The following is a 19,240-nucleotide window of genomic DNA, read 5'->3' as shown; positions in this document are numbered from 1 at the left end:
GAAACACCTGAATTTCAATATCCAATATCGCTAAAAAGCTTTTACGCTTCTATGAGGAAGAATTTCAGACATTTTGATATTGAAATGTGTCACAAAAGCGCAATGGAAACACTTTTTCCGCAAATATTCACCACATGACGTGCATGAGGTACCTGGTCACATGACCACTTCTCTCCGAGAAACATGGCGCGGCACGTGTGGACAGAGGAGGAAACCATTTCTTAGCATTAGACTTAAAAAATGTTACTACCACATTAGACGTGAAACAACAAAGGAATACAGTGTTATAAGGAGGTTCTGAGCGTCCATCTTCCTGCTTAGACGTCTCTCCAGATGAGATTTCACGGGAGTTATGAGGCTCCTGTCCAAATGTACCTTCAATGGAAACAAGTTCAAAGCACAATTATACTTTGTCAACATTTAGAAATATTGCTTTTATTTAGCAAAAATGGAAAATTCAGCTTTGGACACCCTCTTGCACTTTATACACCTTATGTATATATATATGTATATCATTTTTATCTTGTGTACTTGTACATTGAGATGTAATAATAAAGGGATCTTGAATCTTGAATAAAAAAACAGAGACATGGAAAGTTGAAAATATAGAGTTAGAATCAATTTGATATAATGATAAATGAAAGCTGGTATAATAATGTAGATTCCTGCTTTTCCTTGTCTGTTGATAATATTTGTTATGACTAATGATGTATATGGTATATTCCTGCTCGTGTCTCCTCCTCCCTGTGACATCGGTGCGTAATTAGCTGACTCAGGTGTGGCTAGATCCCAATCAAGCCTCCCTCACTATTTAGCTGTGTTTAGTGTTTGGACAGAGAGTGATTGCTTGTTCATTGTGAATGTTACCCTCCTCCTTGTGTGCTACTGTGTTTTGTCCCCTGTGCCCAGTTTTCCTTGTGACTCCTTTGGTTATTTTGGGTTTGGGAAATCTATTTTTACAACATGTTTTGAAACAGAGCCTCATAACTTCCAATAAAAGCTATAAATTCATGAAACTAAGGAAGTTGTTAAGGCTTCTGCATGGTCTCTAAAATATTTAAGCAGCATCAAAATAGTAAATTTGTGGTGAATCGTAAAGGGGTTAAAATGTTTGTGTAGCTGATGGGAAAGACATGTTACAAGCGACGCACCTGACCTCATATCATTTTACAGTCATGACCCAGAAAGGCATGATATCAGAATCAGAATCCTTTTGTTGTCATGGTTACTTTTTAGAAGCACAACAAAATTAAACAGCGGAAGGTAGTGCAAAGATAATTAGTGCAAAAAACATCAAATCAAAGTCTGTAAAAACTGCAAAATAGAATAGAATAGTGCAGGAAATTATAATCTTAAACTGTACAGTCCCCAGAGGATATTTACAAGACAAGAGGGGTGTTTTACAAGAAAAGAGGGGTATTAAAACAGCAGATTCAGGATTTGTGGAGGTTTGAGGTGTTCAGGGCAACAACAGCTCTTTTATGTGTTAATGTACCATTTGTTTCCCCCAGAAAGTCTATAATTCCTTTCAAATGCAAGTTCATGAAATCTGAAAAATACTGCAAATGTTGTTGGGTTCTTTCTTTTTACTATGGACTTTATATTTTGTTCAGCGTTTTAAGATGACTTTGTTGTATTTTGCGCTATATAAATAAAGTTGAATTGAATTGATGTATAAAGACAGATATAATGCACAGTGACTCAAAGGAGTTGACCACTGCACTGCTGCCAACTGATATTTCTAAGAAAATGTGGCAGATTTAACTTGACAAGGGTTTAGGTGGTGCAAGATGACGTCCATATTTATGACTCAAAATAACCTCCTGTTTGGCAGCCTCGATCATTCAGAGGAGAGAGGCTGTGTGCTTCACATCGGGGTCAAACCTCTTATTAATGAGGGAGTATTCATTATAAGGTGTCATCCACTGATGGCTCTTATTATATATCATGTGTTTGAGTATAAAATAGGGAAATTACTTTGAAAAGCTTGTTTGGCCCTTACACACGATCATTCTTTTTACTTGAATATTTACAAACTAAACAAGTTTATCTTTATCAAAAAGCGATTACAACTTCCTGAGGTAAATGGGAAGATGTGTGGATGTCTGTGTCCAAAGAGCGCGCCCTCGCCGTGTGTAAATGAGTTCTGGTGGGCAACCCTTCGGGGGCCTGGAGCCACTCAGCTAATGGCTCAGCTGGCACAGCCTGGGACTCCATCATGTGCAGCCACCATCCTCTTCTGTTCTTTACTCTCCTTTACTTCATATATCACTCCTAGCGTGTGGGGGGCATGTAAGGGCCCCTCTGGGCTGGCTTTATCCACGATTAAGTTGGCACCAGATACAAGGCTGACCTGATGACCTGGAGATGTCGGCTACTTGCTAAAAGCTAGCAGGAATGGGTGAAGCTACTGGGGACAACTCCTAACATTATTTATTTCATCCAGTAATTGTTCTCATCCACTACTGATGCTAGTGTGCCCCCAAAAACAAAGTGACATTTCTGTTTTCACAATAACGGAAGTTAATATTGTGGCATTTGATGGAAACGCCGAAGTACGGGTGAAATGTCTCACAGAGTGACGTCGTATCATCAAATCACGGGTAACACAGACCAGAACAAAAAAGGCGTCAAGTGAATCACAGTACGGATGAAACCAAAACACTTCCTAAATATCATCAACGTAAACATTCTATAGACTCTTTGATTGTTTGTAAACAATGTGACGTATTTTGTTGGGCGGGGCTTAGCCTGGAGGCAAACCACCATAGATATATATAAACAACAGATGACTTACCTGCACTGTTAGACAATGGGTAGCGACGTAGCAACATGGCGGCCATTTTACCTCAAACAGCTGGCCTCGCTCATTACATCGATGTCAATGTTGCATGTACTATTTAAATAACCCTAACTTGCTCAATTTTCAACCAATTGTCAAAGGGCTTGCAGCAATTTCAACATGTACAAGAATCCTACGCCATACCTATGTATATTAAGGTTTGTAATAAAGCAAACAGTTTGTAAATCCGTCAATTATTCATCGAGTTGAGGGTATTTTTGTTCAAGCTGATCACTCACCTTCCAACATCTACCGTAGAGCGCGTCAGAACGTCAGTTGTCCGAGATAAGATGGCCGCCGTTGCGCTACGTTGGCAAATCCCGCTTGCGTCATCTAGTGTTTATATATATCTATGCTTTAGCCAGCGACATTTCCTGTTTTTGCCTCCAGGGGTTTATTGGATTCCCAATCCCACAATGCAATGCACAAAACTTTAAGTTACATGACCATTTGTCAACAAACCCATTGTTTGTGATGGAGGCAAACAGACATGCAATTGCAATTTCAACCTTCTACAATAGTTTGTGAGAAAGTGCACCTCCATCACTGTCTGGTTTGGATCTACAACCAAACTAGACAGACACAGACTGCAAAGGATAGTCAGGACTGCAGAAAAGATCATTGGTGTTGATCTGCCCACCATCCAAGACTTATACCTGTCCAGGGTCAGGAAACGGGCAGGTAGCATCACTGCAGACCCCTCACACCCTGCACACAATCTGTTTAAACTCCTCCCCTCCGGCAGACGCTACAGATCACTGTACGCCAAAACTTCCCGCCATAAAAACAGTTTCTTCCCTCAGGCTGTCACTCTGATCAACACTAAACAGTCAAAGAGTGTCGGACCTGTTTCTGTTACTGTGATATAACCTGGAACTAAACATATCAACCCTGAAACAACCTGTCACTGTGAATGTTCATGGACATAATTTTTTCATTTAAATGTTCACCTATTTGCACTACTCATCAATGCACTACTGCACTATTATCTTATTATTGTTATTATTGTATTCTTATTTTATTTCATTATTATTATTATTATTATTATTATTATTATTATTATTACTATTATTATTATCTTGTTATTTTTATTTAGTTTGCACATATTAGTCTAACTACTCTTATATTTATGTTTATACTTCTTTTTTCATTTATTTTTCTTTATTTTATTTATTTTCTTTATTCTAGTTGATTGTTATTATTTAATGTTATACTACCTGAGAGAGCACAGGTCACCAAAAGAAATTCCTCGTGTGTATTCATTCACCCCTGGCCAATAAAGTTGATTCTGATTCTGATTTTGGAAGAAATATCCTCAATTTCTTCATCAGTGAGGCCACATACACCAGCACTATTTTCCACTTGCAGCAGCGCAGTTACCGCCGGTGAGACATGTATTAAATCAGCACAATTTCACCTTTTCCCTCTCAATCACTCCCTCACATAAATGCAGTGCTTTAACTGGGTTGTCATTCTACGGTACGCAGTACAGGTACTTTAAAATAAAACCACTGCATAGGCTAGCTGGAGGTTTTCTTGCCCATCTTCCTCAAACTTCCTCATTGTTCAGGGCCGTGTCTTAGTAAGATGAACCTGGCTGAATAAAGAGGCGTTGAGATTGATAATCGCTTATATGTCACTCAGCTTATTGCCATCTGAGGCGCAAATTGCGCTTAGATGGCAAACTTTCTGAGAATGTGGCGCTAAAACATCACAGATTGCACGCTCAGATGATGCGCAAGTCGTGGTGCTATTAGCGATTGCGCTCCTTTCCTTCTGGACGTCACCCTATGTCTTTATCTGTGCTATAAAGAATGTTAGTGATCTTCCCCAGCAGTTTTAACTGTAAACGCTATAAATCACATCAAGTTGTTATTGGTTATTCAGTTACGTGTGTGTGTGTGTGTGTGTGTGTGTGTGTGTTTCCTCTCCCTGCAGGCTTTGGATCATTACTGTTATTGATGACATCCATAGAACAGACTCTGGGAACAAACTGGGGCGACAGAGCAACATGTGCACATGGTTTTAATATGACAGAACTAATCAGGGCAAGCAAACAATACCAGTTACAAGATGGTGTTTAAAAAAAATCTCTGACTTCATGTATCAAGGCGAATAAAGAGAATGTTTTGACATTTTTTTCCAATGCAGCATGAGGTGCCTGTAAACTCTACTACTACAGGATGTTTGACTGAGTGCCACCCAGTGGTGAAGATCACAACCTACAACAGTTTGTACACGTATGACAATCACATGTCACTTCATTAGGTACAAAGTGCATTTCCTGACAAACAGTAGTCTGAATAAATGAAACATATTTAAAAAGAAGACAAAAAGAACTTACTGGAATTATTACGCCAAAGTCAAGGGAAACATCAAAGTAATCTGCAGATGCCTCTGAAGAAGACTGGCAGTTGACATGTCAGGAGATCAAAGTAAATTTCCTGAAAAACAGTTGTCTGAATAAATGAAACCTCAACATTTTAAACCCATTATGACCGTGTTGTACCTAAAAAAAAAATTGGCCCAAATGTGACGCTGTATGTATGAATCTTAAAGATATTTGCATATGCCAGTGAAGATGTCCTCTTTGCACCACACACATGCTCAGATTAATACTCATCTTTTCACACTGGCCATTTAACTTTTCAGACAACGACTAACCAAACCCTGCAGATTGCGTTCACGTAAGTTCCCCCTCATTCCTAGTTTTTTTCTGAGCAGACAGCTTTGTCAGCTGAAGTTCAAAACACTGTGGCCTTCTGGGAGACCTGGTTCAATGCACAGGACCAGGAATGATCCCTGCAACATGTAACTGGGCTGGTAAAGTGATAGAATCTCTCTCGCAAAGAGTGGCTTATGCCTAATTACAGTAAGAAAGTACCGATGATGCCATCTCAGCGTTTACGGGCTATTTCATTTCCAGTTTCCTGCACAGTTTTCTTTTTCACCCATTGCTGATAAGCCAGCGTACACAAACAGTTTTCTCTTTAGGGCCTCTTGGCATAAATGACATCTTTATACATTCGCTTACGATAAAAACAATTGTGGCATTTAAAACACCTTACCTTTAATCGACCCTCTTTCCTGAATCAGCTCTTTTTGCTGCAAAAATGAAATCTGTAGTGTACGGATGGACGATGGATAAAATAACATGCAAGGTTTTATTTGCAAACTGATTTGACCCTTAAATCATTCCATTATTCATAATATTATATGATACATTAACATCCCCTTTGAATTATGAGTACTAGCTGTAAGTAAAGGTGTCCACCATCTATAACTTCACGGATTATTCTCAAACATTTATAAATCTTTTATGGAAATGACAACAAACTTGATTCCACCCCCCCCCCCCCCCCCCCCCCCCCCCCCCGCCTCTATTGTTTCAGTAAAAAAAAGTACAAGCAAATCAAAGTAATGTTTACATTTGATCCAATATCTTTTATTAAATCACATGTAAAATGGTAAATACTAATAAACACTGGAGAACGTGTTCTTTGTCAGTATTTGTTCTTCATCCACTATAGCTGAACAACATTGTATCTACTGTGGCTACTCACGTATAAGTACTTTGACTTTGTATTCAAATACAAGTAAGTCATACATAAGATACTCAAGTACAAGTAAAAAGTAGCTCAACTAAATAGTACTCACAGTATTGGTAAATGTTACTTGTTACTTTCAACCCACACACACACACAAAAAAAAATCTTGCCACGGAAGAGATGAATTTCGCACAATTGGAAATAAAAGGTTTGTCAAAAGGTACAATTGTTTATTTAAATAAAATAACACCAATGAATTCAATTCAAAATAGAAAACAATTTCTAAGTATAGCTACATTTATAAACACTAAAACAGTGCAATGCCAAATGTGCCACGTGGGTAACAAGATAAGAGGTAGAAACAACAACCTGAACCCAAGATAGTAGCGGGCCGTTGATCAGAAACGGTACGACTGAGACCATGAAACAGAAATAAGAAAAATAATCACAAAAAATTCTAATTTACTCAGTAACAGTTGGGTGTATTACTTCTTTTAAAAATGACTTAAGTACAAGTAAAATGACAGTTTTAGAAAAATACTCAAAGAAGTATAAGTACTATAAAAGCAAATCAATTACAGTAATGTGAGACAATAAACCAGAACCACTGCCAGCTCCCTAAACAATAACTTTAGAAACATCCATCAATTCAGAGCGTTGCTACATGTTTTACTACGTATTGCATCTTGGCAGGTGTAGTCCATTCATAGGCTTACTTTTGGATTTGAATTACTTTGGATTAGTCTTGATTTGACATTTGTTTGACGCACTCTTCACTGATGCCAACAGCTCCTGCATTGAGAATAGATCCTGTTGTGCAGTGGCCATTGGTGGAGGGACTCAATGGTTGGTCTCCATGGTTTGGTTGGACGGGAAACAGGTGTGTGTCATCGAAAGATTAAAGGTCCATCCTGTAAACATTACTGGAGAACATCTGCTGCTTGTCACAACAAAGGTTAAGATAAAGCGTTGCTCAATCCATCAGCCACATCCGAGGGGTGGGGGGTTCAATCCTCAGCTGATGAGCCCATTCAAACCATCACTCACCTGGCAGATGCTGGATGTGTGTGTGTGTGTGTGTGTGTGTGTGTGTTTGGTCCAGGCACCTGCCTGCCTCTGCAAGACCAGAGCCACCTTTGACCAATCGAGGTGAAAATGCTCCAGTGGACTTGAAAAATGTCCAGAAAAGAGTGTTTGCTCTTGCTTTCACACACACACACACACACACACACACACACACACACACACACACACACACACAGGACCCGTTCTATTTTTCAACATTTACTTTTCCTCTCACAATGCAAAGCGATCACAGAAGTTTATAGCATGCAACAACGCATACAAAAGACACGTATTTATAAAAACACTGGTTGAAAATAAATGCCTGTGTAAGCTTTTGACTATATTTATTTGAACTATGAATTTTGGATTTTTTTCAAAGTAAATGTGCCGTTCTTTGAGTGCTAAGTACAACATTTCGTACAATGCAGCTTTCTAAGAAGATGCCCAGTGTGGTATAAATGGACTGGTTTATCTGTGATGAAACATTCTAATAAATGTTCTTGACAAATATGCTAAGCATTGGAAACAAAAGACTAAAAGAAACCTTAACACTAAATACAAAAGAAAAGAAAATCAGTTTTGATGAGAAAAAAAAAGTGGTGCAGATGAACAAACCTTGTTTATATGAACGTCAAACTAAACTGATAGGCTGAATTTTCCCTACACTGGTGCTTCAAATGATATATTATTAACAATAGAGTATAACAACTTTTCGTAATGTGAGTTCACGTAAAAACGTCAATGGCATTATTTTATGTACAGAAACTAATCATTAATGAGGATGTCACTATGTTTATTTTATATTAAACAATTGTCAGCTCCTCATAAAAGCAGAGAATAGCATGAAGCTGGTGCCAAATTACAAGAAAAAAAAGAGTCAACATCCCTACATTATACTTTTAAACCTGTTAATACAAAAGAAACAGTTGCACCAACAGTGATTTATTTCTGATTTTAACTCATGAAACTGCTGCGAAAAACAAAACCAGTTGAATTCACAAAACACTTTTCCTCATTGTTTTTCTACACAAATGTTGATAAATAAAATGTATATTAAAAAAAAAAAAAAAAAAAAAAAATGTGCTCGACAAATATAATTCATTTACACTGACAGATTCAGTCTTTAATGGAAACAGCAAAGTAAGTAAAGCTTGCTGGTTTTCTGTACTTTATCCACTCCTTATATACTGTATGTAACCCTTGATAAATCATCCATACATATTCATATTACTGTTTAAACACTTGTGCACTGATCTTCACATTTTCCATTAGCCGACAAAAATTTGACGTCCCGTCACGAGGTGTAAAGCGTCATAAATCGGAATATTTTATAGTTCATCAAATTTCTATCACAAATATAGAAAATCCCCTTTTGAGAAGTCACTGTAACAAACCACAGTGTGTAGCTCAAGGCTGTAAATCTAGGCAGTGTGTGTTGGGTCCTCTGGGTTGATTGTCTCAAGCTTCACATTTGATGATGAAGTCACAGTTTCTGACATAATGATACCAAAACTACTTTCACTAAAAACAGTCTAAAATCCTGCTTTGCTGAGCCAAGCTGCAGGTTTGAATGCCCAGTCACGGATTTAAAGCCCTATTAGGAGGTCATGTGGTTTTGCTGCTTGTTCTTCTCTTTCTTTGGGCACCAGATAGGTTCATGGCCTCCGGGGTTTGGTGTAGCAGGCCTGAGGAGGAGGGAAAAAAAGGCAATAAAAATATCTGCCTGCAATCTGAAATGAAAAGCAAATGTTTGGGGTTTTGGAGGAGAAGTAAGTGCCTTGTGGTCTCCCGTGTGCTTGGCTTTGAGGAGGTAAAATGGAGACAGCCTCCAGTCTGGCATCACGCTGGGTACAGATTATAATAACTGTCAGGAGATGCAAGCGACTATTGATGGAGACAGGGTGACACAGAGTGATGGGCCTCAGTCTATCAACACAGTATCACTTTAGCTGTTGAAGCTTTACAGTACTATAACCTTGTGTGTGTGTGTGTGTGTGTGTGGTTTCTTCAACTCCACAAGCCAGCGACAGGATGTTATGTGTACCTTCGCTACAAGTTGGACCAAGCTGGGTTCTCTGGCACTGACATCTCCCGCTCACCCCATCACAGCTCGCCCCATGGGAGCAGCGGCACAGCAAGCTGCAGTCAGGACCAAAGCGCCCCTTCTCACAGTCTGAGAGACAAAGGGCAAGAGTGGATATGACACCAACCACGTGTGACATCATTTTAAAAACAAGCATTTCATACAGTCTCATCTACCTTTTTCACACCTGTGTCCTGTCTTTCCAGGGGGACAGCGACACCGTCTTGTTGATGGGTCACATGAGGCCTCGCCGACGCAGTCACAAATCTTTGAACAACCAAAGCCGAAAGTTCTCCCTTCACACCCTGGAGGCACACAAAATGTAGATGGTCGAAAAACACACACACATATATACATCACCTGTTGCCTAATGCTGCGTTCACACCGTATGCGTCTTCTGCGGCACCGGACGCGTCTTCCACGCAAAACGTTTCGTAGGTTTTGCAGGATCAAAAAATTTCCTCATATGCTTCATATGCGTGTTTGAAGTGAAGCCCCGCCCACCAGCGACACATCCAACTCGGTGAGTTTTGCTGCCTGCTGAAGCGAGGAGCTGCGCTCCTTTTTCTCCTCTCACAAACATAAACCACCAGTGAAAAAAGCTGGTGTGATTAGCGGCTAATGCTATCCTAGCTCAGTGCTGACTGAGAACTACAGAGAGAACATTTACCTGCTACTACCACCTCCTCGCTGATTCTCCTCCACGCCTAATCCTTCCTAGTCCGATCCCAGTTATAAAGGCCGTGTCATACAGCTCCAGGTGGTCACACACAGCTTCTACTCCATGGTTGAATGGATGAACAGACCGGTTTGTCCGTGTTGACGGCCTGACGTCTCTGATTGGCTTTCGTCATGTGAAACAGTCACAGGAGTTCAATATTTTCAACTCTTGCGAATCTGCGAATATGATGAAAAATCGGGAGCGCGCTCGCAGGGCCAATGCTCTTGACGCGCGGATCGGACCGCGCCCCCGTACAGGAAAGATTTTGCCTCTGGGCTGCATCTATCCATTGACTTTGCATGTAATCTGGTTGCACAAACCTTTTGTGACGCATCCGGTGTGAACGCAGCATTAGGCTCAAACATACTCGGGCGAAAATTTGCAAAGTGAAGTCCGCCAGGCCAATTAACTGCAAAGTTCAGATTTTATGACTCCACGGACTTCTCCATGTAGTTGGTGTCACAGAAAACACTGCTCGGCATTGTATCTACCCGCATTAAATGTAACACCAACCTGCATTTCACCCTCCTGGTGAAACAGAGCAGGATAGATTAATACCTTTAAAACGTGTTCCAGGAGTACAAGGACGACAGAGAAGTGCTAAGGATTGTGGGACATGTCGGATTTGAATGGAAACTGCTATGCAGCGGTGTGCCCGAGTATGTAAGCTCTGAGGAGAGCAGTCAGCCCACGCAGAGTCCGTTGTGTGCGGGCTGGGGTCCAACCGAGTATGTTTGAGCCTTAACTCTCCTCAACTGGGTTGTCTTAACATGGAGGAGCAACAGCACTACTCTGAGGTCCTCCTCAGAGTAGTGCTGGTTGGCCTGGTACATTAGCATAGCACATTCAGCACATTTTTAAGAGGCCGGGAAGGGACTCTACATTTTCAAGCCTATTTATTATTTTACTTATTTACACACACACACACACTTAACTTCTTCCATCCATGTAGTAAAAGTTATTATGTCCTCTCAAATACAGATGTAGATCTGTCTTACATTTTACGGCGATATCATCCATGGTGCGATAGTATCGCCTAGTGTTGTGTTCAAGACCACACGATCCGAGACCAAGACTTGCCCGAGACCAGAATGCACCGAGACCAAGACAAGACCAAGACTTCCGGGAGCCGAGACCGAGACAAGCCAAGACCGAGACAAGCCAAGACCAAGACCATAAACATTTTTTTTTTTCAATTTAAAAAAATATATAAATAAATAAAATTATGACAAGGTTCGACAGTTTAATAACATTCTCTCTTTAATTTTGATAATAATAAGTTTGAGTTTATTAATTCACTTAGTTGATATAGTTTAATTTGGTTGCTGTAATGTAAGTATAATATTCAATTAACAAAGGTTTCCAGCTGTAACTGTAAAAGTGAAACTTTCTGAAATAAAACTACAAACAAGTTGTCATCAGTGTAAAAAACATAGAGCTACAGGTAGATGTGAAACTAAATAAAACAAACTCAAACCCTGGAAAAGTCATGTGACAAATTAATCAATAGTTATTGTTGAGAATTATTATTATTCTAAAAACAGTGGAAACAGAAACTATAAAAAATAATTATATTGTGAACCTGTTTATATTGTGGGGAACATATTAGATACATAAATGTAATTGGAGTCTAAAGCCACAAAAAACACCAATTTAAAAAGAAAATAGACTAATATAAGACCTCTTTACAGTTATTTGACTCATTCTGCGCTTGTGCGATTTGCGTTGATGACGCGCTGGTGACGACATAATCCAAGATGGCAGCGGCCCAGACTACAGCCGACACTATTTAATAAAAGCCTTAAAAGACATGGATATAATGAAAAGAGTGGATGGACAGAGGCATAAACATGCAGACTTCCACACGGACACACACAGACTTAATAAACACACACGGACCTCGGTAAACGGAACAGGCTGCACCGGCGGCTGGCACTAGGAGGCAGAGTAAGTGCGTCCCCTGTACTACATGTACAGGCTGTAATATCACCAGTTTATCATTTTACCAGTTGTTAGAGCTACTGTCTTTACCAGGGAGATAATATTTATTCATGGCGATTGTTTTCTGGAGTTTTACTGGGATTTTTACCGGTGATTAGTTCATATCTCCCTCGCGCTCCAAACTGACACCATAGCCAGACACACACATACGTATGAGTGTGTCACACACGTCACTCAGTCACATTAGTAAGTAAGTAAGTAAGTAAGTAAGTATTTATTTATAAAGCGCTTTTCGCAGATAAAATCACAAAGTGCTGTACACAGAAACAATAAACATACATTTACATCACATGTGTAGCATCATAAAAGGGCAGTAAAAATTAAAAATAAAATCTTGTTAACTAAAAGCTTTTTTGAAAAGCGAAGTCTTCAAATGTTTTTTAAAAGTGTCCACGCAGTTCATCTCCCGGAGAGACTGGGGCAGACCATTCCAGAGTCTGGGGGCTGCAGCCTGGAACGCCAGGTCTCCTCTGGTTTTAAATTTGAACATTAAAAACATTAAGGAAGGTTGTGGTCATTATAACAGGGTGGATTAAATAATGAATAAAGGATTGTTTTATCCCGTTCTTTTTAAAAAAGTTTAAAAATAACAGGAATTAGTGCTGGTATCGAGCGGTCTTGAGGGAAAATCCCGAGTCCGGGCAGCCCGAGTCCGAGACAAGACCGAGTCAAAATGCTTCCGAGTCCGAGACGAGACCGAGACCTTTAAAATGTGGTCTCGAGACCAAGACCGGTCTTGACCACCACAACACTAGTATCGCCCATCTCTTGTAAAAATCAGAGAGAGGTTGGTTTTCAACATCATGTTCACCATTGTTTACTCAAGCACACACTCTGAAACACAGGACTTCTACTATCTAAAACATATCTTCACATCCACAAGTGCTTATAGTGACTAAAATAAAATACTGGCACACATTCTCCTACATAGAGGTATACACAGTGTGTCTCTAGAGCATGTGTTTGCCTTACAGCTGCTCTGCAGTGCACAGTCACATCTCCTGCTGGTACCAAAGTGGTCGTTTAGGCGCTCAAACTGTGACTGAGAGTCCCAGCAGCAGGTAGGAGGGCACAGGGATGTAACAAGAATGCATTAAGAAGTCAGGAAACACCTGTCTCTCATCAAATAACCCGCCTGCCTCCCTCCCTGCCCTCAAACCTAAAAGCCTGTCCTAAACGTTTAAAGATATTTAATTTATTTGTTCTCCTATCTGCTCTGGTAAAATAACAGCAGGGCATCCCGGAGGACGTCAGTCTGACAATGTGTCTGTCTTAGTGTGGTTGAATTGTAACAAGAAAGATAATCATCGTAAAATGATGCAGTGTTGGTGTTATTTTCACATTGAATAAAACCAACTGTATTAGTCCACATGATTTCTGGAACAAACTTTATTTTTCCTACAGCTCTTTTGATCTCGCCTCATTGTACTCTATAGACTTATAAAGCTTTGTTTTTTTGTTTTTTTTGTCTAGGATGCCTTTCATATTTGCCATATCAATAATTTTAAGGTACTGTGCACTGATCAAAGTGACACTAACTAAGTATCAAGAAGCAAAACTTCCACTGGTCTTTGAAAATGTGTTATATTATAATCAAATAACACAAGTTTCAGAATATTTACTTTATTTTTTTCCTGCCTTTTTCCTACAAAAAAAAAATCACCTTTTGATTTGAGACTTACTTTGCTTATCTATTAGATCACGTGTCAATTACAGCCCTGCAGTGCATCAATGTGGCCCACAGGAAGAAGTAAAGCTGACAGAGAAAACATTAATCATTGCGTGAATTAAAAAATAATAACCATAATAATGAAACTTCACAATGTTTGTAGAGAATCCCAATTTTCCTGTCATTTTATCAGTCATTGCTGTCATTTTTAATCGCAAATTGTGGAGGAACTTTCAATGTTTCCAAAATCCTGCTGTTTCTCACTAAAATGAAGGAAGTTAGAAACTGATATCTGTCATTTCTTGCTTGGATATTGCATGTTCCCTACATACTGTACACATTATTTACACACGGAACGGAAGTGAAAATTAGAGCTATGTGTTAAACTGGTCCGTATTTGGCACTTGTACAATTACTACAACTAGTAATACTGATACTACTGATACCCCTGTATTAGATAAAAAGAAAAATAAAGGTAGACATGAATACTCACTCCTTTGGCACTGTGGACCAGAGTAGCCCGGGGGACACAGACACTTGCCTGTTACATGGTCACATGTTTTCCCCACTTTACAGTCACATGTATGAGCACAGTTCACTCCATGAAACCCAGAAGGGCACACTAGAAACGGGGGGAAAGAAAGCAAATATTTAAACATCACTTTTATCATCACGTTATAATATTGGTCACGTAACTTAACCTAATGTTACATACTGTCATTATGTCTACAGAGAGTAAAGGAACACCTTAGTGAACCTGTCACCAAGTTCCTCCTTTGTAATACATGTTAGGGTGTACCGTACGATACATACTGTGTTGACAGGAGTGACCGTAGTATCCTGCAGTACAGCTGCAGCTGCCTATGAAGCGGTCACATGTCCCATTGTGCTGGCATGGACAGTCCAACATACAATCCACTCCATATTTCCCACGTGAACAGGCTACACAAGCACACACAAAAGTACGCATGGATTAAACATCTGACTTTAGAAATGTTTTTACAATTTATTTTAAATTGTACACATTCATACCCGGATTAGCCATTTAATAAACGGACGTGTCTCGAACAAAGCTGGTTTAAATCGTAGCCCGTTTTCAAAATGTTCCGTTTTCAGGCACCAAAATGCCGTTGCCATGTAAACGGACACCCAAATCGCAACAAATTCAAATTGAATGTTTTTAGTGCACTTTAATCAATATTATAATAAATGTAAATGTGCCCGAGTTAGCCGAAAGGCTAATTTTTATCGGTAGTCCCTTGCCAGTAGTTTATGGCTTTTCATACAGATAAATATAACATACAGTAAGATACAGGTACATTTTAAAAACTGGCAATAAAATTACAATAGAATAATTTATAAAAGCAACAATGAAGTTAATACACAGTGACATAAATATTACAAATGTAATGCTCATATTTTTTATTATCATCAAGCCATTTCTTTGCATTAAATGTGAATGAGTGCTATGATGGGGACTCTCTTACAGATTGTGGCACTGTATTCTACTGATATGATGCTTTGTATGAGAAAACATCCTGGCCGAATACAGATTTCTTGTTGGTATAGTGCAGTCACTTTTAGCTGCACCTCTCGTTGTTCTTTTAGTAGTTGATTTAAAGTTGATGAAGCACGAAAGCCTTGGGGTGGACACTTGGGTTCTTTCTGTGTGGAGTTTGCATGCTCTCCCTGTGCCGCGTGGGTTTCCTCCGGCTACTCCTGCTTCTTCCCAAAAACATGACTTAGGTTGATTGGAGTCTCTAAATGGCCCGTAGGAGTGAATGTGAGTGTGAGTGGTTGTCTGTATCTGTGTGTTGCCCTGCCATGGACGTGTGCCCTGTCCAGGGTGTACCCCCGCCTTGCGTCCAGTGTGAGCTGGAGATAAGCACCGGCAGACCCTGAAAATGGATGGATGAATGGATGGATGAAACCCGGATAGTCTAGGGGAGTTCTAGACCGTGCATGATTTTGTATTTATTGAAGTTTTCCTAAGTCAGCAGCTTGTGCTTCTGTAAAATGTGACAATGATGAGATCTGAACTGCTTTTAATCTTTAGTATTAAAACGTTTGCATTAAACATTTAACATGTTTAACATTGTTGTGTAAATGGGGCCTAAAACTAAAACACATAGGGCTTCATCATCATTTGTTTTTTATGGCTTTGGGGACCATCATGAGACAGGCTATAGTTTCTACTGATGTTATTTTATTGCAACTTCTTTTTTACACATGCACGTTGAGGGCAAATGGCTGCTCCGGTGTGTTGAGGTGTGTTCTTTCCCTGCAACTACCAAGTCAAATTCCTTGTATTATTCTAAACTGTACCTGGCCAATAAAACTGATTCTGATTTAAGACCTCCATGACTTTCATGTATTTCCAACCAATCTGATCAAAATCGATGTTAAATAACAATTTCAAGTTTCAAAAGAACCTGGTTATTGTTTTCTTATGGTCCAGCTATTACAGGGCAAATCATTTGATCAGATGTTGATGTGACTGCTTTAAGCCTATCACTTCACTATGACCACGACCAGAATGGAGGAGTGTTCAGTACTTCATGTTAATGCTTTACCTGTGTCACAGAGAGCTCCAGTCCAACCCAGTCCACATTTACAGGAACCATCCACAGGGTTGCACAAGCTCCTTTTTTGACACTGGCATGTGTTTCTGCATTGTATACCATAGCGCCCTCTAGGACATGCTGCAGACACATTAAAAAAAAATACAAATTTAACTTCTGTTTAACAAGCAGAATGATGTACAACCCACACAACTTTCCTTAATGATGTTTAAGTTTATTTTAGTCACAGTTAATTAAAGAGATGGCAAAGTATTCTAAATCGGTGCTGAGATAGAGGAAAAATCACGTCTCTCTGGGTAATTTAGATCAGGAAAACAAAAAACTAAGACATCTTTGATTCTTCAGTTTATTTATTTGCTTCCCTGCCAAAACCAGTGACACGAAACACATAGAATGAGCAGCTTTTAGGTTTCTGTAAACAGAGAACGAGATGAACTTAAGAGGTGGTACATCCAAGAACCAGGCAGGATGCAGGAGGAGAACATTTAGGGAAAGTAGGGCTGGAAAGTCCCAATGGCTGATAAAAGGAGAGATTGGAAGATGTCACTCAGCTTCAGTTTCCCGGGATTCAAAACCCTGTGATCATTAGAGTCTGAACAATTAAGAAATGAAAAATTTCTAACTTGAATAGACACAGTGAGAAATGTGGAAAACAACAGCCTTATTGGCGTGTGGGGTGTTGAAGTGTTTTGTTTTGGAAAATCAAATTAAAACCAGTAGTTTTTTATCCTTTCCGGCCTAAAAGTGCTGATCACAAGTCTGTTTTACAATGTTTGTTTCAATTTGTGTTCAATTCTTTTTGGGTCCTCTTTGCTTCATTAACTGCTACTGAAAAACACTTCAAACTCAAGGCCTGCCAAAGTCCCCGCCCTGCAGAGTGAATATACAGTATGTAGAAGAAAAGCATTCATCATGAAGTAAAATACCCTAATAGTGAGTTACACTTTCAGTTCAGTTCAACTTTATTTATATATCTCTAATTACAACAATAGTCATCTTGAAGCGCTTATCAAAATATAAAATTCTTAAGAAAAAACACAACAAATCCATATGAACATGTATCAGCTACAGCTAAACTCCCTAACAATCTTAGTGGATTATAGAAATGACTAAAACAAAAAGTTAATAGAGTGCTAAAAGGGATTTTTTCTTTCTAATTCAGCCTATACTTTATATCAGGTGGAAATACATCAATGACTACTTTGCAAAAATCTTCAGACGTGGGGGACTTTAAAAGAGCTCTATTTTACTCTCGTAGTAAACAACAGGAAAGGGAAATCAATAATTTTAAGTAAAACCCCAGATATTATTTTATTTTTTACAAAAAAAATATTTTTTGTTGAAAAAAAAATCAATTCATAATAATAGCATAGGATATAATATGTTTTTTTTTAATGAGAGCATCCAAAAGTTGCTGCAGACCATGACTATACATCTTTTAAATTCTGCATATTCATCTTAAATGATCAATAGTTTATAATTGTAATTTCATTAACCCACCTTGTTGACAGGACTGACCCATCCAACCAGGGTTACAGAGACATTTTCCAGTCACTGAGTGGCACTGCCCAGCTTCACCACAGGAGCAGACTTTAGAGCAATTATTTCCAAAGTACCCACTTGGACACCCTGAGCAAACAAACCCAGTAGAGGAAATAAAGATTTTACAGTAAGTCAATGAGAATTGTTTAAAACCACAAAGACTGTTATGTTCATGTCATGGATGGTTTTTACAGGACTGACTTACTTAAGCTGCACTTAGCTCCAATGAAACCAGTGGGACAGGAGCAGGTCCCAGTCCTGAAGTCACAGCGACCACCGTTGTTGCAACTGCACGTGAGCCTACAGTTTGGCCCAAAGGTTCCTGCTCGACATCCTGACAAGGAGTCACGATAAAAGAGCAAGACAAGAGTTAAATATATATACATTATATCAGCATTCTCATTAAAAACACTATCAGTTTTCTCACGTAGCTCACAGCGTGACCCGTAAAACCCAGGTAAGCAGAGACATTTTCCTGTGACACGATGGCACTGCTCCAGGTTTCCTGAACATTGGCAAGGCTGGCTACAGTTGAGTCCGAACGAGCCGACAGGACAGGCTGTGAGGAGGCAACCAGGAACATGTCATTAGCATGAAGGCACGGTTTGATATTTTTTATAAATTGTGGGCTAAAGAATCCCTTAAGCCAGGGGTCTGCAACCTTTACTCTACAAGGAGCCATTTCACCTCATTTCACCTGGATTAAAGTCCTCCTGGAGCCGAAAAAAATACCTTCTCAATGAAGACAATACAGTGTATTCAATTCTATACAGTTAAAATGATATAGAATAATGTTTGATTTAATTTGATTTGATTTATATTGATCATGTAAATGGCACCTTAAAAACTGTTTAAAATAAAATAAATTAACGTCAAGAAATAACACAACAGTATCTTGCATCTTCAAATTCTTACGCATCTCAGTTTACATGAACACAATGTCATATAAAGAAGATTTTCTTAAATGAATGTATTTAAGGGACCACAAAACGTAACTTGAAGTTTGATAACGCATGCCAACACATGTTAATTGCTTATTTCTTGCCACACATAAAACATGCATATTTAGCATTTAGAATCACACAAATAAAATCTCTATTTTCTTCCAGAATAGTGTTTTAGTTGGTTTAGTGATTTTACCAGGAATTTAAAACTTAAGGTTAGCCACAGGTGCAGGAAAGTTGATG

At 39.1% G+C, this 19,240-nt stretch overlaps 1 protein-coding gene across 1 annotated transcript in view; it reads right to left on the bottom strand.

The window, feature by feature from the left end:
* Positions 1–8,543: 8,543 nt before the first annotated feature.
* The window catches only part of egfem1 (EGF-like and EMI domain containing 1), a 69,446-nt gene continuing 58,749 nt past the window's right edge, over positions 8,544–19,240 (bottom strand). The window contains exons 22-30 of the mRNA XM_028463948.1: positions 18,481–18,612; positions 18,259–18,387; positions 18,012–18,140; positions 16,503–16,631; positions 14,743–14,871; positions 14,423–14,551; positions 9,715–9,843; positions 9,500–9,628; positions 8,544–9,140 (exon numbers count right to left, since the gene is read on the bottom strand). Coding sequence (XP_028319749.1) covers positions 9,061–9,140; positions 9,500–9,628; positions 9,715–9,843; positions 14,423–14,551; positions 14,743–14,871; positions 16,503–16,631; positions 18,012–18,140; positions 18,259–18,387; positions 18,481–18,612 — 1,115 coding nt within the window. The 3' untranslated portion in view covers positions 8,544–9,060. The remainder of the gene's footprint in view (positions 9,141–9,499; positions 9,629–9,714; positions 9,844–14,422; positions 14,552–14,742; positions 14,872–16,502; positions 16,632–18,011; positions 18,141–18,258; positions 18,388–18,480; positions 18,613–19,240) is intronic.

This window comes from Gouania willdenowi, chromosome 13 (assembly GCF_900634775.1).
Source record: "Gouania willdenowi chromosome 13, fGouWil2.1, whole genome shotgun sequence".
NCBI classification, from domain to species: domain Eukaryota; kingdom Metazoa; phylum Chordata; class Actinopteri; order Blenniiformes; family Gobiesocidae; genus Gouania; species Gouania willdenowi.
This window is presented reverse-complemented; position numbering and strand designations above follow the sequence as displayed.